Below are 24,668 nucleotides of genomic sequence, written 5' to 3' on the forward strand. Positions count from 1 at the left end.
AAAAATTAACTCAAAATGGATCAAAGATCTAAACATTAGGTCTAAGACCATAAAACAGTTAGAGGAAAATGTAGGGAGATATCTTACGAATCTTACAACTGGAGGCGGTTTTATGGATCTTACATCTAAAGCAAGAGCACTGAAGAAAGAAAGAAATAAATAGGAGCTCCTCAAAATTAAACACTTTTGTGCATCAAAGAACTTCATCAAGAAAGTAAAAAGACAGCCTACACAATGGGAGACAATATTTGGGAACGACATATCAGATAAAGGTCCGGTATCCAGAATTTATGAAGAGATTGTTCAACTCAACAACAAAAAGACAGCCAATCCAATTACAAAATGGGAAAAAAACTTGAACAGACATTTCTCAGAAGAGGAAATACAAATGGCCAAAAGGCACATGAAGAGATGCTCAATGTCCCTGGCCATTAGAGAAATGCAAATCAAAACCACAATGAGATATCATCTCACACCCACCAGAATGGCCATTATCAACAAAACAGAAAATGACAAGTGCTGGAGAGGATGTGGAGAAAGAGGCACACTTATCCACTGTTGGTGGGAATGTCAAATGGTGCAACCACTGTGGAAGGCAGTTTGGCGGTTCCTCAAAAAGCTGAATATAGAATTGCCATACGACCCAGCAATACCATTGCTAGGTATCTACTCAGAGGACTTAAGGGCAAAGACACAAACGGACATTTGCACACCAATGTTTATAGCAGCGTTATTTACAATTGCAAAGAGATGGAAACAGCCAAAATGTCCATCAACAGATGAATGGCTAAACAAACTGTGGTATATACATACGTTGAAATATTATGCAGCTCTAAGACAGAATAAACTTATGAAGCATGTATTAACATGGATGGATCTAGAGAACATTATGCTGAGTGAGACTAGCCAAAAACTAAAGGACAAATACTGTATGGTCCCACTGATATGAACCGACATTAGTGAATAAACTTGGAATATGTCATTGGTAACAGAGACCATCAGGAGATAGAAATAGGGTAAGATAATGGGTAATTGGAGCTGAAGGGATACAGACTGTGCAACAGGACTGGATACAAAAACTCAGAAATGGACCGCACAATACTACCTAATTGTAATGTAATTATGTTAAAACATTGAATGAAGCTGCATGTGAGGTATAGTTTTTTTTTCTCTCTATTATCGTTTTATTTCTTTTTCTGTTGTCTTTTTATTTCTTTTTATAAATCGCTGCAAATGTACTAAGAAATGATGAATATGCAACTATGTGATGATATTAAGAATTACTGATTGTATATGTAGAATGGAATGATTTCTAAATGTTTTGTTAGTTAATTTTTTAATCAATAAAAAAATAAATAAATAAATAATGGGGGAAATAAAAAAAACAAACAAACGATTTTGCGTGAAAACTCAGAAATGGACAGCACAATACTACCTAACTGTAATACAATTATGTTAAAACACTGAATGAAGCTGAATGTGAGAATGATACAGGGAGAAGGGCTGGAGGCATAAATGAAATCAGAAAGAAAGACAGATGATAAAGATTGAGATGGTATAATCTAGGAATGCCTAGAGTGTATAATGATAGTGACTAAATGTACAAATTTAAAAAGTGTTTTTGCATGAGGAAGAACAAAGGAATGTTATTACTGCAGGGTGCTTGTGCTGGTTTAAAGGATGTATGCCCCCTAGAAAAGTCATGTTTTAATCAAAATCCCATTTCATAAAGGTAGAATAATTTCTATTCAATACTGTATGTTTGAAACTGTAATCAGATCATCTCCTGGATGATGTGATTTAGTCAAGAGTGGTTGTTAAGCTGGATTAGGTGATGACATATCTCCACCCATTTGGGTGGGCCTTGATTGGTTTATTGGAGTCCTATAAAAGAGGAAACGTTTTGGAGAATAGGAGATTCAGAGAGAGCAGAGAATGCTGCAGCACCACGAAGCAAAGAGTCCCTGAGCCAGTGACGTTTGGAGATGAAGAAGGAAAATGCCTCCCAGGGAGCTTCATGAAACCAGAAGCCAGGAGAGAAAGCTAGCAGATGATGCCAGTGTTCGCCATGTGCCTTTCCAGCTGAGTGAGAAGCCCTGACTGTGTTTGCCATGGGCCTTCTCACTTGACAGAGAAACTCTGAACTTCATCGGCCTTCCTGAACCAAGGATCTTTCCCTGGATATCTTAGATTGGACATTCTATAGACTTGTTTTAACTGGGACATTTTCTCAGCCTTAGAACTGTAAATTAGCAACTCATTTAACTCCCCCTTTTAAAAGCCATTCCATTTCTGGTATATTGCATTCCAGCAGCTAGCAAACTAGAACAGTGCTAAAAATAGATGGTAATTAATATTTTAAAATTTTAACTTATGTGTGAGACTAAAGCAAAAAATGTTTATTTGGTACAAAATTTATATTTGACCAGTGCATTTCCTAATAAAACTTATTAGGAAATTTTGTTAGTTTGTCCAGAGTGATGCCCCAATAAATCCCAGAGTGATTTGAACAGTGAATGAAAAAGTATTTGCAAAGTCCCCTTCAGGGAATGATGAGAATGGGGGAAAATTCAGCTTCCCCAAGTTGAATTCTTGATATTCTCACAAACAGTGCGGACAACAAAAGCAACAGACTGAGCCCCCTGTCTTGGGGTTTGTTCACCTGAAACTTAACCCCACAAATGATAGATCAAGCCTACTTAAAATCAGGCCTAAGAGTCATCCCCAAGAGAACCTCTTTTGTTGCTCAGATGTGGTCTCTCTCTCTCCAGCCAACACAACAAGCAAACTCACCACCCTCCCCTTGTCTACGTGGGACATGACTTCCAGGGGTGTGGACCTTCCTGGCAACGTGGGACAGAAATCCTGGAATGAGCTGAGACTCAGCATCAAGGGATTGAGAAAACATTCTTGACCAAAAGGGGGAAGAGTGAAATGAGACAAAAGGAAGTGTCAATAGCTGAGAGTTTCCAAACAGAGTCGAGAGGTTATCCTGGAAGTTATTCTTATGCATTAAATAGATATCACCTTGTTAGTCAAAATGTAGTGGAGAGGCTGGAGGGAACTGTCTGAAAATGTGGAGTTGTGTTCCAGTAGCCATGTTTCTTGAAGATGATTGTATAATGATATAGTTTTCACAATGTGACTGTGTGATTATGAAAACCTTGTGTTTGATGCTCCTTTTATCTACCTTATCAACAGACAAGTAAAACATATGGAATAAAGAGGAATAATAGGGGGAACAAATATTAAAATAAATTTTGATTGAAATGCTGGTGATCATTGAGGGGGAGGGGTGGGGGCATGGTATCTATGAATTTTTTTCTCTTTTCTGTTTATTTCTTTTTCTGAACTGATGCAAATGTTCCAAGAAATGATCATGATGATGAATATGCAACTGTGGTAGTTAGATTCAGTTGTCAACTTGGCCAGGTGAACGTGCCTAGTTCTGTTGCTGTGGACATGAGCCAATGGTATGTGAACCTCATCTGTTGCTGATTACATCTGCAGTCGGCTAGGGGGCGTGCCTCCTGCAATGAATGACATTTGAGTTAATTGACTAGTGTTTAAATGAGAGAGCTCAACGTAGTACAGCCCAAGCAGCTAGCATACCTCATCTCAGCACTCACAGCTCAGCCCAGGCCTTTGGAAATGCAGAAAGAAATCACCCCGGGGAAAGTTGTTAGAACCCAGAGGCCTGGAGAGAAGGCCAGTAGAGACCATCCTGTGCCTTTCCACATAAGAAAGAACCTCAGTGGAAAGTTAGCTGCCTTTCCTCTGAAGAACTAATGAAATAAATCCCCTTTTATTAAAAGCCAATCCGTCTCTGGTGTGTTGCATTCCAGTAGCTAGCAAACTAGAACAGCAACTATGTGATGATATTGTGAATTACTAATTATATATGTAGAACGGAATGATCAAAACTTAGAATGTTTGCATTTGTTGGGTGTTTTTTTGAGGGGGGGATTTAAAAAAACAAAACAAAACAACGATTTTGCTGGGCTTACTGCTCTGCTCAAAGATCTTCAATGGCCACCTACTGCCAATCAGGTAAGTCCCCACTCTCTGGAACTAGTGGTAGGGTTTCTAGAAATGGCCTTCAATGAATCACACCTCCCAGAATTCCCAGCCTATGGAGTCTCCTACTACACTGCTGACTGGCTTGATCATGTGACTTGCTTTGGCCTATAGGACATCAGCAAACAGGACTCCCATAGAGAATTGCTGTGGGTGGGGGCTCATATTCTTAAAACCCTGCTGTGATCTCATGAGGACCCAGTCTGGCCTCCCTGAAACTGAAAGATCCCACAGGGAGAGAGTCAACCTAGCCCCCAGCATAGTCCAGGCCCCAGATGAGTACAGCTGCAGGGAGTCCCGAGACTCATGAGAATAAATTATTGTTTTAACGAATCAAGTTTAGGACAGTTTGTTATGAGGAACAAATAACTGATGCATTCAAATGCATTTATAATCTGAGCCACCTTATATTTTACCATCTCCAACAGTTTCTCATTCAAGCCTGTGCAGACCCCAGGGGTCATGGCTTGGATGCGATTCTTTACTGCCTGAAACATGTGAAGGTAGTGCCTACCTGCTAAAATCTGAAGTCTGTCGGCTAGCTCAGCTCCTACAAGTCCTCCTGCCTGTTCCATTCCACACAAACCTCTCGTTGCTCGAAATTTGCAACAATGGTCTACACCACACTCTCCACTGGTCATTCACATTCTGCCCTGTACTGTGACTAACTGTTGACTGTTCACATGGAATCTCAATTGTACTACGGATTCTTATAAGTCTTGATTCCGAAGTATACTGCACATACTATGTACAACAAGGACTTCATGATTTATCTGAATTTCTTAATGTTTACAGCAAAAGTACAACCAGATGGTCTGCAGAAATCTGGGTATAACTTATTGACTGCAGAATAATCCCCCAGAGGTGTTAAAAGAGACCAGAGGCCTGGCAACCAGTCCCTTTGTAGAGAAGCCTTGTTAGCAGCAGGTTGAGGTGATCACAGTTCAGTGACTCACCTTGTAAAACTGCCGCAGAGAGGCAGCTCATACTAGAAAGGTCACAATGCCTTCCTTTACAGGGACCTCTAATGATAGCGTAATCACCAAAGGAGAGTCAGCAATGCAAGATTTCCAAAACAAGCCTCTTGCTCTTTGAAAAAGGGGTGGCACTGAGATTGCTATAGGGCAAGGGAGGAAACCCCCAAACCCTGGTGCATTTCCTGACTTTGAAAATATCTGGCAAATAACATAGAGATCCAGAAGAAAAGTAACTTGATTTTTCTAGTAACTACAAAAATAGAGTTCCCCAGCAAGCCAAGTCCAAAGTCTAACCAGTATGCCCCCTTTTTCTCAGACACAGTCTTGTGGAGGATGGATGGGGCCATAGGCTTATTTTAAAAATATCAACAGGGAACAACCAAAAGTGAGGTACAGCAGAAGAAAGAAACAAGAAATATAAAAGACCTAAAAATTGATCTGTAACTTCTCGAAACCTCTGTTAGAAAAGTGAATTTCCTTCTTAGGTTAATTAGTTTTGTGAAACGAGACAGATAAAACTGGGGTCTGAATGATTGGGTGTAACAATTCTTACACAGGGAGAATTGTTTTGGCCATGTTACAATGTGGTGATCATTAACATTAAGTATTAAAAGGGAATTAATAGGGAAATGCATGTGTAGACCTGTATCAGCATCTTCAAAAGAAACCTCTTCAAACTAGCAAACACCTCTATAATACCAATACTGTAATTCATTAAAAATAAAATGCTTATTTTAACATGAGAATCTAAATTTAACCTTTAATTTAGAAGTTTTTCCATCAGGCTAAAAATATTACTTCTCATATCACCATCAAAAGTAATACATCTAAAGGCAAGAAATTCTTCTCTATAAATAAAAGAAAAAATCCTTAGGCTGCAAGATACGAGCATATAAGAAATATTTTAAAGTATACATTTCATGTTAACTAGTTCACAAAGAAGAAAATGTTTATGGCAATGATATAAAAGCTTGAGCTATGTCAAAAAGCATGATTTGATAGTTAAAATACATCAACTTACAGTAGTCCCACTATTATTCAATTTACTCATTCAAATAAACTAATATTCTATTATTGCAAGGTTCTATAGGTTAAATGATAAATAATTTCTACCAATTCAAAGATGTTTTAAAAATTCAATAAGCATTTCAAAATAATTAAATATTTACTGAATAGCTTTTATATGTACTTTATTATTTCTAAATTTAGAAAAGAACTTACCATTAACAGCTTTTTCATAATTTTTTCCTAGGTTTATTAAGTTTCGTAGCCCAGGGTTGAACTGTTCCATAACATTCTGACAAAACAAAACAAATTAATAAAATAAACATCTTTAGATTTTGTCACAGTGCAGCCTAAGTTACATATGTATGCTTAAAAGTACAGTCTACAAAATAATGAATGCTGATTCAAAAATAATTAACAGCACAGATTTCCTTACCTGGAGGAAGGAACAGGAGCACTCACATGTGGCAAGGTATATGCCTGAGGGCTGCCTAGAACCTACTATAAATGTAGCAAGTCACAGTCATATCAGCCCCTTTCTCAAAGCACATACCACAGGGAATGGGAACTCAGAGGTTAATGCTTCCTTTTGGGTTTAAGTAGATTAATTGCTATCATTCTAGTGTTAAGTAGTAAGCCCACAACCTGAACTTAATTATATGGGAAATGACATGCCTATCAATCTAACAGACATTTCTAAGAGATTTCATTTTTACTATGCCTAGTTACTGGGGGAGGGTGTGCGGGTAAGTGTTGCTGATGGCCTTAAGTCACAGGCCAGCCTGGAGTCTTATTTCTTAGGGGATCACAGGTATTGTTTCAGGACTCTGTTTATTCGTTAAGTATTTCTGGAATCACTACCATGTGCTGGGTCCTGGGCACACAGCAGGGAATGAGAAGACAGTTTCTCCTTCATGGACTTCATGATATGATATCCCCTAGGACAGTGGTGGTTTTCATTAAATACATATATATATATATATATATCATTCCTAGTGTACTAGAAAATCTTAAGCTTAGAGACAAATACTATGACAAGTATAAGACATGCAATTATTTAGAATGGTGGTCTAAATTAAAAATATCTTAAATCTGAAGCAAAGAAAACAAATCATTCCTATGATGCTGATTTCTGGATTGTATATATATCAGTGATTGTATATATTTGTTTCCTCTGTAAACAGTGAGCTCTGCAATATTAATCAGCCAAAACTGACACTTAGGTCCCGTTATCAACCCTCCTAAAACGTGTTCTCTGTTTGTAGATGACCAGACTAGTCTTAAAATAATGAAAAACCATCCAACATTCACACAGTTAATGAAAAACAACATCTGCTTCAACCCTTCCCCACCCCAATCTCACTCCCTACAGCATTTTCTACTCAGCTATTATTCTTGTATTTACTGCCAAAGTTTTAGATAATGTGCTTTACTTTCGCTTAATTTCTCGATTTTGGACAACTCATGGCTTTCTGCTATAGTAGATGAGGACTCAGCTCACTACATCACCAACAGTAATAGTGTTTGTTTGTTTGCAAATATTGGTCACGACAATGCAAGGAATGTGGTAAAGACCATTTCCTACCCTAATACAGTGCTTTTATTCTTCCTGAGATAACTCCCACTTTTTCCAGTTGCTTAGTTTACTACGCATCTAATTTAATCTTTTCTATGTGCTGCCAGACCTACCAGAGGCCTATCAACATTATTTTTCAAAGAAACAAAATGGTTAGCTAATCTCGCAATTCCATTTTTCCCAGAACCCTTTCATTTCTATTGCTGAGCAGTATTCAATGGAGAGGATGTAACATGTAGCATGTTCATTTATCCATTTATTCATTACAGAACATTTGGTCCAGTTTTGGGCTATTGCAAATAAAGCTGTTATGAACAATCATATAGTTTTTCCATAAACCGAAGTTCTCATGTCTGTAGGATAAATACCTAAGAGTGCAACTGCTGTGTCATACGGTAGGTACACATTTACCTTTATAAGAAACTGCTTCGCAGAATGGCTCCATCAATCTACATTTAAACCAGCAATGTATGAGATTTCAATAATATCAAAAATTTAAGTTTCATTATAAAATGGCTACTTTTCATAAAAGGTTAAAACTATTTTCAAGATATTGTATTTAAAATTCATATAATATCCTTGTGAGGTTAGTTTGGATGGTAATATTTTACAGCTAAGGAAACTATCTGATAAAGAGTCAACCCTGTCCTATAAAGTTCAAGCAGTCACAGAAAGAAGCCCAGATCTTTTTCTCTCAAGATTATTCCTTTGTTCAACTTATCCAAATGATGGAAAAATATAATTTTGTGTCTTGATATAATTTTTGAAATGTTCACAAATATTACATCTTAAATGTTATATTGTAAGATACCAAGAACAATGAATTAATGAGAACTTTCAAAGTTAGCACCAATCACAAATCACTATCCAAATGATGCTACTGGGAAAGAAAGATTTGAGACTACATTTAGCTGCGGAGAAAACAGCACAAGAGTTTTAAGCTTGAAAGTTTAACATATATACTTCAATTTTTATCATTTAGGTCCAGCTACAGAAATCACCTCCCCCCACCGCAGAAATTTTGGCTTCTTCAAACAGTGGAAAATCCATTTCTACAGTAGCTCTTGCCATTAATCTAGGCTTTTTTAGTTGAAATACATGTATTTTTAAAACCAAGAAAAAAAAGCATGCTGTATTCTACAACCTATAAAATTCTATTATAGCATCAGAGAATATACCTGTGAATCTAATGGGCCCCATGTTTTTGGCAAGAGCAGCAGCTGAGTCAAAAGTCAAACCTTGGCCAAGGCTTAAGATTTAAATCATACAAACCTAAAACTTAGAATCATCAGTAGTGAGGAATAAATACAATTAAAGAACTATGGCACTGAGAATAAAAGATTTAAGATACCAAGAATAAAAACCAAATGATGTGACTGTGTGATTGTGAAAACCTTGTGTTTGATTGCTCCTTTTATCTACCTTGTCAAGAAACAAGTAGAACATATGGAATAAAAATAAATAATGGGGGGAAGAAATGTTAAAATAAATTTAGTTTGAAATGCTGGTGATAAGTGAGGGTGAGGGGTAAGGGGTATGATATGTATAATCTTTTTTTTTCTGTTATTGTTTTATTTCTTTTTCTATTGTCTTTTTATTTCTTTTTCTGAATTGATGCAAATGCTCTAAGAAATGATGAATATGCAACTATGTGATGATATTGAGAATTACTGAACATATATGTAGAACAGAATTACATGTTAATGCTTCTGTTTGTTCGTTAATTTTTCTAATTAATAAATAAATTTAAAAAAAAAAACCAAATGAATTGTACAAGATGTAAATGGGTCAAGAAAAGCACCATTTTCCTTCCCCCTCTATGTGAGACATGACTCCCAGGGGTGTAAACCTCCCCAGCAACATGGGACAGAAATCCTGAAATGAGACAGGACTAGGCATCAAGGGATTGAGAAAACCTTCAATCACTTGACCAAAAGGGGGAAGGGAGAAATGAGACAAAATAAAGTGTCAGTGGCTGAGAGATTTCAGAGCCGAGAGGTTATCCTGGAGGTTATTCGGGTTAGGGTTAGGGGTATGGAATGTATGAGTTTTTTCTTTTTCTTTTTTACTGGAGTGATGTAAATGTTGTAAAACATGATCATGATGATGAATATTGTTCTAGTTTGCTAGCTGCCGGAATGCAACATACCAGAAATGGAATGGCTTTTAACAAGGGGAATTTAATAAGTTGCTAGTTTACAGTTCTAAGGCTGAGAAAATGTCCCAATTAAAACAAGTCTATAGACATGTCCAATTTAAGGCATCCGGGGAAAGATACCTTGGTTCAAGAAGGCCAATAATGTTCAACATTTCTCTCTCAGCTGGAAGGGCACATGGCGAACATAGCGGTGTCTGCTAGCTTTCACGTGACTCTATCAAAAAGGACTCTCTCCAAAATGTTTCCTCTTTTAAAGGATTCCAGTAAGCAACTCCATCTTCAATGGGTGGAGACACACCTTCATGGAAATCATTTAATCAAAAGTTACCACCCATAGGGCGGGCCGCGGTGGCTCAGCGGGCAAAGTGCTTGCCTGCTATGCCGGAGGACCTCGGTTCGATTCCCGGCCCCAGCCCATGTAATGAAAACGGAGAAACAAAAAATACAATAAAAACAAGAAAATGTTTAAAAGATGTTTCCCTTTCTTCCTCTCTTCCTTCCTTCTATCCTTCCTTCCTTCTCTCTGTCTTTCCTTTAAAAAAAAAAAAAAAAAAAAAAAAAAAAAAAAAAAAAGTTACCACCCATAATCGGGTGGATCACAACTCCATGGAAACAATCAAAATGTTCCCACCCAGCAATATTGAATGAGATTAAAGGGCATGGCTTTTCTGGGGTCCACCACAGATTCAAATGGCACAAATATACAACAATGTGATGATATTGTGAGCCACTGATTGTATTCCATGTATGGAATGTTTGTATGTTAAGAATGTGTTTGGGGCCACGGGGGCTCAGCAGGCAAGGATGCTTGCCTGCCATGCCAGAGGACCCGGGTTCAATTTCCGGTGCCTGCCCATGTAAAAAAAAAAAAAAAAAAAAAGATGTGTTTGTATGTTGGTTTTTTTGGGTGGTGTATGGCCCAGGAATTGAACCCAGGTCTTCCAATGGAAGGCAGGCATTCTAACCACTGAACTACTCGTGCACCCTGTATGTTGTTGTAGTAATAAGGGATTGGTTCTACTGTTAAATCTTAGCTTTAGAAAATTAGTAATTAGATTTTCCCAATAATGCATTGGGAACTAGAGGCTCCTTAGAACCTAGAGGCACTTTCCACCTGATTTCCAACTAATCAGTTTCTCTCATGGATTTCCCTAGTCTCCTGCAGATACACTGATCTTAACTTTAAAATGGGTAATTACAATCTTATGATGTTTTTAATTTCCTCAGCATGGACTTTTCAATTTTGTAACTAAATACCTTTATCAATACAAATTATGGACTATAGAGAATGAATTAATGCAGTTATGACTAGCTACAGTCAAACTGAGCAGACTAAATTTAAGACTTGGCTTCTTTTTCCAGTTCTCTACATGAGCAAGGACAAATTATTTGACATATCAAGTTCTTTATTTGTCTTGGGTGAAAACTGTGGGTAGTATTTACATTGGAATAAACTGTCAAAATGATTTTAATATGGAGTTTTATAACTTGATTCAAGTAATCTATGTATCCTTGAAGTTTTAGGTATTATTTTATACACTCTCACAAATACAGAAGTCACAAATATTTATACTAATCAAGGCACATTCTATTTTCATGTGACAAGAAAAGCTGTAATGAAGTTTAACTGAGAATATGTGCATAAGCAGACAGATATGTAGAAAATCTTGCTTCTTCCTTCCTTGCATTGTTGGAAGCTCTGCTCCTGGCCTAACAGCACCAATACTTGATTACCTCTTCTACTTTTATAGAAAGTCTTAGTAAGCAAATTTGGTGAAAAGACAGTTGCTTATGGGCTAACAGATGGTTAGAAAAGTCACGTTGTTCACACCCATAATGAATGGGGAGCACAAGCCAAGTAAAGGAAAATTAGGCAATTTGGATGTCTTTGTTTTAAGTATTGTTAGATCAGAAATACCCATATTCAAATATATAGCCCCCCCCTTTTTTTGTATGCTGTATGGCAGGGGTCACATTTCATTCTTTTTCCATGTTAGTATCTTGTTATTGCAGCACCATTTGTTGAATTTTTGTTTGTTTTACTTGTTTGTTTTTTGGAGGAAGAGCATGGGCTGGGAAGTGAACCCAAGTCTCCAGCATGACAGGTAAGAAATTTTTTTTTTTTAATTTTTATTGATAAAACAACATACAAGCACATACATTCTTAATAAACAAACATTCCATACATGGTGTACAGTCAATGGCTGACAATATCATCACATAGTTGTATATTCATCACCATGATTTTTTAGAACATTTGCATCACTCCAGAAAAAGACATAAAAAGAAAACTCATATATACCATATCCCTTATCCCTCCATTGACCACTAGTATTTCCATCTACCCAATATCTTTTTTTTAACATTTGTTCCCTCTACTATTTATTTATTTATTTATTTATTTATTTATTTTTACATGGGCAGGCACCGGGAATCGAACCCGGGTCCTCGGGCTTGGCAGGCAAGCATTCTTACCTGCTCAGCCACCGTGACCCATGTTTCCTCTACTATTTATTTTTAATCCATGTTTTTCTCATCTGTCCATACCAGAGATAAAAGGAATATCAGAAACAAGGTTTTCACAATCACACAGTCACATTGTGAAAGCTATATCATTATACAATCAGCTTCAAGAAACACGGCTACTGGAACACAGCTCTACATTTTCAGGCACTTCCCTCCAGCCTCTCTAATACACCTTAAACTAAAAAGGGGATATCTATATAATGCATAAGAACAACCGCCAGGATAACCTCTCGACTCTGTTTGAAATCTCTCAGCCACTGACACTTTGTCTCATTTCTCTCTTCCCCCTTTTTGTCACAAAGGATTTCTCAGTCCCTTGATGCTGAGTCGCAGATCATTCTAGGATTTCTGTCCCACGTTGCCAGAGAGGTTTACACCCCTGGGAGTCATGTCCCACATAGAGAGGGGGAGGGCTGTGAGTTTGAGTGCTGTGTTGGCTGAAAGAGAGAGAGAGGCCACATCTGAGCAACAAAAGAGGTTCTCTGGCAGTGATTCTGAGGCCTAATTTTTTCTTTCTTTTTTTTTGCATGGGCAGGCACCAGGAATCGAACCTGGGTTTCTGGCATGGGAGGTGAGAACTCTGGCTGCTGAGCCACTGTGGCCCGCCCTCTTAGGCCTAATTTTAAGTAGGCTTAGTCTATCCTTTGTGGGGATCAGTTTCATAGGAGCAGACTCCAAGATTGAGGGCTCAGCCTATTGATCTGATTATCTCCACTGCTTGTGAAAATATCAGGAATTCTCCAAATGGGGAACATTCATTCATTGCTGGTGGGAATGTAAAATAGTGCAGTCACTATGGAAGACAGTTTGGTGATTCCTCAGAAAGCTATCTATATGAAATGACCTGTAAATTTCACTACTCAAAGGAATTGAAAACAGGGACTCAAACAGATATCACACACCAATAGTCACAGTAGAAGATGGAAGCAACCCAAGTGTCTGTCAACTGATGAATGGATAAGTAAAGTAATATATACATACAATGGATTATTATTCAGCCATAGAAAACGAATGAAGTCCTGATAAATGTGACAACATGGATGAACCTTGAAGCATCATGTTGTGTGAAATAAGCCAGAAACAAAAGGACAAATACTGTATGGTCTTACTGTTTTGAAACAATTAGAATAAGCAAACTCACAGAGCCAGAATCTAGGATACAGGTTATCAGGGGTGATTAGAGTGGGTACAGTGAATGGGAAGTTAAGGCTTAAAATATACAGCGTTCCTATTTGGAATGATGTGTTTAAGTAACTGTGCTAGTTTGAAACATTGTATACCCCAGAAAAGCCATTTAAAGAAAAGTCCTTTAATCCTGATTCAATACTGCTGGGTGGGATGTTTTAATTATCTTGCTTCCGTGGACATGTGACCCTCCCAAATGTGGGTGGGACCTTTTTTGGTTGGCATCCATGACAATCTGGCTCCACCCATTCAAGGTGGAGTCCTTTCAGAGAGAACCACTTTGGAAAAAGCTTCATAGCTGAGTGTGTGCACACAGCCAGAGATCTTCAGAGATGCAGGAAGAAAACGCCCCTGGGAAGTTGTCTGAAGAAGCCAGGAGAGAAAGCTAACAGAGGTGGCCATGTGCCTTCCCAGCTGAGAGAGAAATCCTGAATGTCACCAGCCATTTCTTGAGTCAAGGTTATCTTTCCCTGGATGCCTTAGTTTGGATAATTCTTTGGCCTCAGAACTCCTAAACTTGTAGCTTAATATACTATTTTTTTAAAAGCCATTCCATTTCTGGTATATTATGTTCCAGCAGCTTTAACAAACTAATACAGTAATGAATGGTGGTGATAATTACATTCACAATGTTATGCTTCCAACAGCACTGAAATATATATCTGGATGTGATTAAAAGGGAAAATGTTATTGTATATATGGTAACAGAATAAAAAATCCATGGAACAGTGAGCCCTGAGTTAAACCATGGACTATAGTTAACAGTGCAATTATAAAAATGCGCTACCATCAATTGTAACAAATGTCCACACCAACGCAAAGTAGTGGTGGTGGTGGAGTGGCATATAGGAATCCTGTATTTTATGCGTGATTACTCTATAAACCCACAACTTACCTATTTAAAAAACAATCATGAACAAACAAACAACTTGCTGAAAGTTCCACAGCCAGGAAGAGCTGAAGCCACCCAGGCCTGTGCACTCAGGTATCAATACAAGTTCCTTGAATTGTGAAATAAAGTGAAATGAAAATGCTTTTAAAATGTCAAAGCACTATTTTAGTCTGAGGAATTATGAGTCTCTACAATATTTACTTTTTTTCTTTCTAGAGGTCTTCTTGCAATCCTACTCTTGATACATGATGTATGTAATTAATCTTTTTCATTTTTTATAACTCTTTAAAATTGTATAATATAAATACAAGGCAAAGAAAGATAAAAGCATTAGTTTTCAAAGCACTCTTCAACAAGTAGTTACATGACAGATCTCAGAGTTTGTCATGGGCTACTATACCATCATCTCTGATTTTTCCTTCTAGCTCCTCCAGAACATTAGAGGCTAGAAGGAATATATATTTCTTTATCAAGTTTTAAAAAAATTTTTTGTGAAAAATAACATATACAAAAAAGCAATAAAATTCAAAGCACAGCAATAACAAGTAGTAATAGAACAGATTTCAGAGTTTGGATGAGTTACAATTATATAATTTTAGGTAGTTACTCTTAGCTGCTCTAAGATACCGGAGACTAAAAGAAATATCAATATAATGATTCAGCAATCATACTCATATGTTAAACCCTACCTTCTCTGTATAACTCCATCATCACCTTTAATCTTTCTCCCACTCTTCAGGGATATTTGGGCTATGCCTCTTCTATCTTTTTCATGTTGGAAGGGCTATCAATAATAAGGGGTCAGGAGATGGAATTAGTTGATGTTCTGGAGAGGCTGGTCCCTTGAGATTTCAGGATTTATCTGGTCCTGGGACCCATCTGGAGGTTGTAGGTTTCTGGAAACTTACCCTACTGCATGGAGTCTTTGTAGAATCTTATATAATGTCCTAGGTGTTCTTCAGGATTAGCTGGAATGGTTTTGGTTGGGGTTTGGCAAGTTATAATAGGTAGCAATGTCTAATTGAAGTTTGTGTATAAGAGCAACCTCCAGAGTAGACTCTTGACTCTATTTGAACTCTCACAGCCACTAAAAGCTTGTTTGTGTAACTAACCTTCTAATAGCATCACAATATGGACCAAAACATGTTTTCTGCCTTGGCCCACCCCATCCCCCTTTCCCTAAAAAAAAAAAAAAAAAAAAAGGAAATTTTTTTTGTCCCACCAAAGGAATTAATGTTATATTGGCTTTCAATGTTGAGAAAGAATTGAAACACTATAGATAAAACTATAAAACACTATAGATAAAACTATAGGATGCTTTAACATTCTATCCCAAGTCTCATCTCCCTATTTTCCTCCTCACAGGGAACTACTAGTAAGATTCCTAACTTTCTAACTTATATTTTATACTTTTATATACAAATCTTTTTAGCTATGTTTGACATATATCTTAACACTTTTTATTGTGAAATATATATACAAAAAAAAGGCAATACATTCCAAAGTACACTTTAACACACAGTTATAGAACAGATTTCAAAGTCTGGTATGGGTTATAGTTCCACAATTTCAGGTTTTCCCTTCTAGCCACTCCAAGATACTGGAGACTGAAAGAAATATCAATATAATGATTCAGCAGTCCCATTTGTTAAGTCCTATCTTCTCTGTTATAACTCCTCCTTTTCCTTTGATCTTTCTCCCAATCTTTAGGGATATTTTGGCTATGTCCATTCTAACTTTTTCATGTTAAAAAAGGGTGTTGACGTGGGACAGAAATCCTAGAATGAGCTGGGACTCATCATCAAGGGATTAAGAAAACCTTCTCTACTCAAAGGGGGAAGAGAAAAATGAGACAAAATAAAGTGTCAATGGCTGAGAGATTCCAAATAGAGTCGAGAGGTTATCCTGGAGGTTATTCTTATGCATTAAATAGATATCACCTTTTTAGTTAAGGTTTACTGGAGAGGCTGGAGGGAACTGCCTGAAAATGTAGAGCTGTGTTCCACTAGCCATGTTTTTTGAAGATACAGCTTTCACAATGTGACTGTGTAATTGTGAAAACCTTGTGTCTGATGTTCCTTTTACCTACCTTATTGACAGACAAGTAAAACATAAGGATTTAAAATAAATAAATAATAGGGGGAACAAATGTTATAATAAACTTAGTAGATTGAAGATAAATAAATAAATGATGGGGGAACAAATATCAAAATAAATTTAGTAGATTGACATGCTAGTGATTAATGAAAGGGTGGGGTAAGGGGTATGGTATGTATGAATTTTTTTCTGTTTTATTTTTATTTCTTTTTCTGAATTGATACAAATGTTCTAAGAAATGCTCATAATGATGAATATATAACTATGTGATGAAAAAAAATGGGGGTATTGACAACACAGGATAGGGGATGGAATTAGTTGATGTTCTTGAAGAAGCCTTCTGGGCTTCAGGGTTTATCTGACCTAGGAACCACCTGGAGGTTATAGATTTCTGAAAAGTAAACTTAGCATGTGAAACTTTTATAGAATCTCAGAGCCCTAGGTGATGAGGCTGGCTGGAATTTGGCAAACCATGGCAATCAGCAATATCCAGCTGAAGCTTACAAAAGAATAACTTCCAGAATAGCCTCTCAATTCTATTTGAACTGATTTGCCTTGTGCCTTTTTAAAACCTTAAACGGTATCACATACATTTTATGATTTCATCTTACTTTTTTAAAATTCAATGCTATGTATCTGAGACCTGTCCAGGTTGATATACATCAAATGAGTATATTTCTATTTAACTTACGTATGTTATCTCATTGTGATGGTTAGTCTTCTGTGTCACCTGGGACAAGCGATAGTACCCAGTTATTAAACACCAATCTGGGTGCTGCTATAAAGGTATTTTGTACAGGTAGTTAATATTTACAGTTGACTTTAGGTAAAGAAGCTTATCCTTTGGGTAGTGTCGTCCAATCAGATGAAAGGCTTTTAGAGCAAAACTGAGGTTTCCCTGAAGAAAAAGAAATTCCACTTGTGAACTGCAGAGCCAGCTTCTGCCAGCTGTTTTCCAGCCCACCAGTCTGCCCTACAGATTTTAGACTTACCAACCCCACAATCCGTAGGCCACTTCCTTGAAGTAATCTCCTAGTAAATATATCCTATTGGTTCTATTTCTCTAGTAGAACCCTGATCATTGATACACTCATCATATAAATACACTGCATTTTATATATCCATTCTTCTATTGGGATGTGAGATGTCTGACAAGTTTTTGCCAATACCAACTATGTAGCAATGAATGCCTTGCGCATGTCTCCTTGTATGAATTTATCTACAGGTAAGAATTTACCCAGAAATAGAACTGCTGGGGCATAGGGTATGAGATAAATTTTAAAACTTATGGATTCTGAAACAGTACAGAACAACTCCTGGGGACATGTCAGTGACCAGACACACAGCGTACCCCAGTCTGGACCAGCTGGACCGGCCGTGAGCCCCCATAGAACCGTGAGTTCCCAAAGCTGCGGCGGCTGGTGCCCCTCACCCCACGGGAACCTGGTCAAAGTGGAGATTGCTCATTTTTGCCCCGGTGCCAAGGGGGCAGGGCTGACAGAAAATGCAAAAAAAAAAAAGGAAACAGAGGTTTTTGTGGCTGTGTTTCTACAAAGCCTTGACTGCCTTTGGATACAGTGGCAGGACTTCTCGGGCTGCAACTGCCCCAGGCATAGGCAGAAACAAGCTCTTTTGAGGGCTTGTCTGGAACCCGTGCCTTCCCCAGGGGAGGGGTGAAGCCCAACTCAGTTGGAATCCCTCCCTCAAGGAATTCAGACACCAGGGCTTGGTAATTTGAAGCCATTACAACCAGCCTACAACCTCTCCTCTGTCTCCACCACGCCCCCAGCAGGGAGAGTCCGCCAAAGTTAAAGGTACCACATCATCTTACGCTGGTGGGACCTGTAGGCAGACAAGTGCCACATACTGGGCAGGATAAGAAAAACAGAGTCCAGAGACTTCACAGGAAAGTCTTTCAACCTGCTGGGTCTCACCCTCAGGGAAAACCGATGCAGGTGACTCTTTCCTCCTGACAGGAGGCCAGTTTGGTCTGGGAAAATCCGGCTGGGGTCTATAATATCTAAGTAGACCCTCCTAAGGGTGGGGTGGGGGGGAAGGCACCATATGAGCAGGGCAAGAAACAAGAAAACAAGAACTGAAAAATTCTCCTTTGTTAAACAAAACCTAAGCTAGAAGTCCAGCAAAAGCAGAACTGAATGTCAAAGAACAGATAAGACAACAAATTCATCCAGCAAGAAAACCCTAGATAAAAGAAGTGAAAGCAATCTCCAGAATAAACTAATTAAGGTAATTAAATGCCTAGATGCCAGCAAAAAATAACAAATCACACTAGGAAAATGGAAGATATGGCCCAGTCAAAGGAACAAACCAACAATTCAAATGACATACAGGAGCTGAAACAATTAATTCAGAATATACGAACAGACATGGAAAACCTCATCAAAAACCAAATCAATGAATTGAGGGAGGACATGAAGAAGGCAAGGAATGAACAAAAAGAAGAAATGGAAAATCTGAAAAAAAAAATCACAGAACTTATGGGAATGAAAGGCATGGTAGAAGAGATGAAAAAAACAATGGAAACCTACAATGGTAGATTTCAAGAGGCAGAACATAGGATTAGTGAACTGGAGGATGGAACATCTGAAATCCAACAAGAAAAAGAAAATATAGGGAAAAAAATGGAAAAATATGAGCAGTGACTCAGGGAATTGGATGACAATATGAAGCGCACGAATATATGTATTGTGGGTATCCCAGAAGGAGAAGAGAAGGGAAAAGGAGGAGAAAAACTAATGGAGGAAATTATCACTGAAAATTTCCCAACTCTTATGAAAGACTTAAAATTACAGATCCAAGAAGTGCAGCGTACCTCAAAGAGAATAGGTCCAAATAGACATACTCCAAGACATTTACTAATCAGAATGTCAGAGGTCAAAGAGAAAGAGAGAATCTTGAAAGCAGCAAGAGAAAAGCAACCCATCACCTACAAGAGAAGCCCAATAAGACTATGCATAGATCTCTCAGCAGAAACCATGGAGGCAAGAAGACAGTGGGATGATATATTTAAATTATTAAAAGAGAAAAACTGCCAACTAAGAATTCTATATCCAGCAAAATTGTCCTTCAAAAATGAGGGAGAAATTAACACATTTTCAGACAAAAAAAAAACACTGAGAGAATTTGTGACCAAGAGACCAGCTCTGCAAGAAATACTAAAGGGAGCACTAGAGACAGATACGAAAAGACAGAAGAGAGAGGTATGGAGAAGAGTGTAGAAAGGAAGACTATGAGTAAAGGTAAAAAGAAGGAAAATTAGATATGACATATAAAATCCAGAAGGCAAAATAGTAGAAGAAAGTACTACCCATGCAGTAATAACACTGAATGTTAATGGATTAAACTCTCCAATCAAAAGACATAGTCTGGCAGAATGGATTAAAAAACAGGACCCATCTATATGCTGTCTCTACTCAAAGGGCATGAGGGCAAGGACACAAATGGACATTTACACACCAATGTTTATAGCAGTATTATTTACAATTACCAAGAGACGGAAGCAGCCAAAATGTCCATCAATGGACGGTTGGCTAAACAAACTGTGGCATTAACACAAGATGGAATATTATGCAGCTGTAAGACAGAATAAAGTTATGAAGTATGTAACAACATGAATGGACCTTAAGGACATTATGCTGAGCGTGATTAGCCAGAAACAAAAGGACAAATACTGTATGGTCTCACTGATATGAACTGACATTAGTGAATAAACTTGGAATATTTCGTTGGTAACAGAGACCATCAGCAGATAGAAATAGGGTAAGATATTGGGTAACTGGAGCTGAAGGGATACAGATTGTGCAACAGGACTGAATATAAAAATTCAGAAATGGACAGCACAATGTTACCTAAGTGTAACACAATTATGTTAAAACACTGAATGAAGCTGCATATGAGAATGATAGAGGGAGGAGGGCTGGTGCATAAACGAAATCACAAAGAAAGATAGATGATAAAGATTGAGATGGTATAATCTAGGAATGCCTAGAGCGTATAATGATAGTGACTAAATTTACGGATTTAAAAAATGTTTTTGCATGAGGAAGAACAAAAGGAATGTCATTACTGCAGTGTGCCGAAAATACATGGTAATTAATATTTCAAAATTTCAACTTATGTGTGAGACTAAAGCAAAAAATGTTTATTTGGTACAAATTTATACTTTGACTAGTGCATCTCCTAATATAACATGTAGATAGTTGGTTGAACACCTTAAGCACATAGAACTTTGTATAGGACATGAGATTTTGTTGGTTTGTCCAGGTGATGCCCTGATGAATCCCAGAGTGATCTGATCAGTGAGTGGAAAAGTATTTGCAAAGTCCCCTTCGGGGAATGGTGAGAATGGGGGAAAACTCAACTTCCCCAACTTGAATTCTTGATATTCTCACAAGCAGTGTGGGCAACTAAAGCTATAGGCTGAGCCCCTGGTCTTGGGGTTTGTTCACATGAAACCTAACCCCACAGGGGATAGGTCAAGCCTACTTAAAATTAGGCCTAAGAGTCACCCCCAAGAGAACCTCTTTTGGTGCTCAGATGTGGCCTCTCTCTCCAGCCAACACAGCAAGCAAACTCACCACCCTCCCCCTGTCTACACAGGACATGACTCCTAGGGGTGTGGATCTTACTGGCAACATGGGACTGAAATCCCAGAATGAGCTGAGATTCAGCATCAAGGGATTGAGAAAAACTCTAGAATGAGCTGAGAATTAACATCAAAGGATTGAGAAAACCTTCTCGACCAAAAGGGGGAAGAGTAAAATGAGACCAAGTGTCAATGGCTGAGAGATTCCAAACAGAGTTGAGAGGTTTTCCTGGAGGTTATTCTTATGCATTAAGTAGATATCACCTTGTTAACCAAGACGTAATAGAGAGGCTGGAGGGAACTGCCTGAAAATGTAGAGCTGTGTTCCAGTAGCCATGTTTCTTGATGATGATTGTATAATGATATAGCTTTCACAATGTGACTGTGTGATTGTGAAAACCTTATGTCTGATGCTCCTTTTATCTACCTTGTCAACAGATGAGTAGAACATATGGAATAAAAATAAATAATAGGGGGAACAAATGTTAAAATAAATTTAGTTTTAAATGTTAGTGACCAATGAAAGGGAGGGGTAAAGGATATGGTATGTAAAATTTTTTTTTCTGTTTTTGTTTTATTTTTCTGTTGTCTTTTTATTTCTTTTTCTGAATTGATGCAAATGTTCTGGGAAATGATCATGATGATGAATATGCAACTATATGATGATATTGTGAATTGCTGAGTGTATGTGTTGGGAATGTTTGTGTTTCTTATAATTTTTTTTTAATTAATAAAAAATTTTTAAAAACTTATGGATTCTAATTTAAATTTAATTTAAAATTATGGATATAGCCAAATACTTTGGAGAAATAGCTGTAGTTATTTACACTCCTGCAACCATTATATGAAAGTACTATTTCTCCCACATTTTGTCCAACTCCTGGTACTTTCAACTTTTTGTCTGATGGGTGAAAAATAGTAACTATTTTTAAGTCCCCTTGCTAGCACTAAAAAAAGTCTATGTGGCTGACAATATCTACGCAAGAGAAGAAAATTAATGAAAGGTGGTTTCCTAATATAATTTAATGGTTTTGTCTTCAGTTCTTATGTCCATTATAGATTAATATGATCAGTATTCTTTGCTTCTTAACTGAGCAGAAGGAGGCTTCAAAAGCCTGGACATTTCCTGGATTTGGGTTGCACTCTCAACATGCACTTGGTCCCTTGCCATCCCTCCCTGCAAATCATTGAGATCCAGGAATACTGGGTCTCAATGCTGTTCTCTGAAAATATCAAATCCATGCCCACCACAGGGCCTTTGTACCCGCTTCTACTTTAGACTGAACATGGCTTCTTGTAGACATCCATCTCATCTGGATCTCAGCTTGGACAGCACCCTCTCAGAGCTGCCTGCTCTCAACCTTCTTCCTCCCATGGATGGTATCACCTCCAGCTTCCCTCTCTCACCCTTTTTGCTTCTCTTTTCTGAGTTCTTATCACTGTCTCAGGTAATACTATCCATCTGTTTACTGGAATGTAAATTAAGAGCAAGGACCTTAATTTACCTATCACTGCACCAAGAACAGTGCCTGGAACATCCTATTCCCCAGTGCACTCAGCAACAGTTTTTAAAAGCTCATTGTCTCATATGAGAGACGCATGTGCCACAGATGTGGCTTTATCTCAGTCAGCTCATCTGCAAACCTCACTACAGATGCAATGGCCCAGAGGACCAATTAGCCACAAACACTACCATGAGCTAATAGGGCCACTGCCTGAAGGTTCATTAGCTCAAAGCAACTGTTCTGCAATCCATAGTCACCAAAGCCGTGAGGTTCATCCCTCCTCCTGGTAAGCTGTAACAGGTTTCCAGAAGCTGGAAGGTCAGAAATTTCCTTGTAAACTTTGCTTCCCAACACTATGTTTTCCCCAACTTGTCATGTGAGTTACTTTTTAAGTGTTAGACATTAATGTGGCCATTAGGAATGCTGCAGCATCTTGTAAGAGATAACCAAGGTGTCCATCTGTGGATGAGTGGATAAACAAAATGTGGTCTAACAATATAACAGAATATTATTTGGCTATAAAAAGGAATGATGCTCTGACGCATGCTATTAACATTGAAGAACCTTGAAAACAACATGTTAAAGTGAAAGAAGCAAGATCTAAATGAGAACATATTGCATAATTCCATTTAGATAAAATGTCTAGAAAAGATAAATTTATGGAGATTATTTTAATTTAAGTAAACTAGTGGTTGCCTAGAGCTTGGAATGGGAATGATGAATGAATGACAGCAAAGTGGATGAAGGATCTTTGTTGCTTGATGGAAATATTATAAAATTAGGTCTTGGTGATGGTTACACAACTTTGTAAGTTTATTAAAACACTGATCTGTACACTTAAAATGAATGAATTTCATGGTATATAAATTGTCCCTCAATAAAGCCATTTAAAAAAAAAAGAACAATGTAAAGCCCTTGACTCGAATATATGGAGATTAAACAACACACTCTTAAATAATCAGTGGGTCAAGGAAGAAATTGCTAGAGAAATCAGTAAATATCTGGAGACAAATAATAATGAGAACACAACATATCAAAATTTATGGGATGTGGCAAAGGCAGTGCGGAGAGGCAAATTTATTGTCCTAAATGCCAATGTTAAATAACAAGAATGAGCAAAACTTGAGGATTTAACTGCTCACCTGGAGAACTTAGAGAAAGAACAGCAAACTAACCCCAAAGCAAATAAAAGAGAAATGATAAAGACTAAAGCAGAAATAAACAAACTGGAGAACAATAAAACAATAGAAAGAATCAACAAAACCAAAAGTTGGTTCTTTGAGTCCCCTAGCTAGACTAACAAAGAAGAAAAGAGAGAGGACATAAATAAACAAAATCAGAAATGAGAGGGGGGTTGTTACCACAGATCATGAAGAAATTTTTAAAAATCATAAGAGAATATTATGGACAACTATATGTCAACAAACCAGAAAACTTAGATGAAATGGACAAGTTCTTAGAAAAAACATGAACTACCTATAGTGACTTGAGAAGAACGAGATCTCAATAAACCAATTACAAGTTAAGAGATTCAATCAATCATCAAAAATCTACCCCCCCACACACACAAAAAGCCTAGGACTGATGGCTTCACAGGAGAGTTTTATCAAACTTTTAAAAAACTGACACCAATCCTGCTCAAATTCTTCTAAAAAATTGAAGAAAAAGGAATGCTACCTAACTTATTTTATGAAGCTGACATCATTCTAATACCAAAATCAGATAAAGAAGGTGGGCCATGGTAGTACAGCAGACAGAGTTCTTGCCTGCCATGCTGGAGACCCAGGTTCATTTCCTGGTGCCTGCCCATGCAAAAAAAAAAAAAAAACAATTGGATAAAGGCGATAAAAGAAAACTACAGACCAATCTCCCTAAAGAACATAGATGTGAAAATTCTTAACAAAATACTAGCAAGTCATATCCAATGCCACATTAAAAGAATTATATATCATGATCAAGTGGGATTCATATCAGGAATGCAAGAGTAGTTCAACATAAGATAATCAATCAACATAATATAGCACATTAACAAATTGAAAAAGAAAAATCACATGATCATACTGA

The 24,668-nt window shown here is 37.5% G+C and overlaps 1 protein-coding gene across 2 annotated transcripts in view; it reads right to left on the reverse strand.

Moving 5' to 3' along the window:
- BAIAP2L1 (BAR/IMD domain containing adaptor protein 2 like 1) overlaps positions 1-24,668 on the reverse strand; it is a 110,373-nt gene that overhangs the window by 73,475 nt on the left and 12,230 nt on the right. For both annotated transcript variants that reach the window (XR_013167797.1, XM_077140602.1), the window contains exon 2: positions 6,276-6,351. Coding sequence is in view for 1 of the 2 variants with exons in the window: in XM_077140602.1 (XP_076996717.1) it covers positions 6,276-6,351 (76 nt within the window). In the remaining variant the exon portion in view is untranslated. The remainder of the gene's footprint in view (positions 1-6,275; positions 6,352-24,668) is intronic.

Source organism: Tamandua tetradactyla, chromosome 23 (genome assembly GCF_023851605.1).
Source record: "Tamandua tetradactyla isolate mTamTet1 chromosome 23, mTamTet1.pri, whole genome shotgun sequence".
NCBI classification, from domain to species: Eukaryota; Metazoa; Chordata; class Mammalia; order Pilosa; family Myrmecophagidae; genus Tamandua; species Tamandua tetradactyla.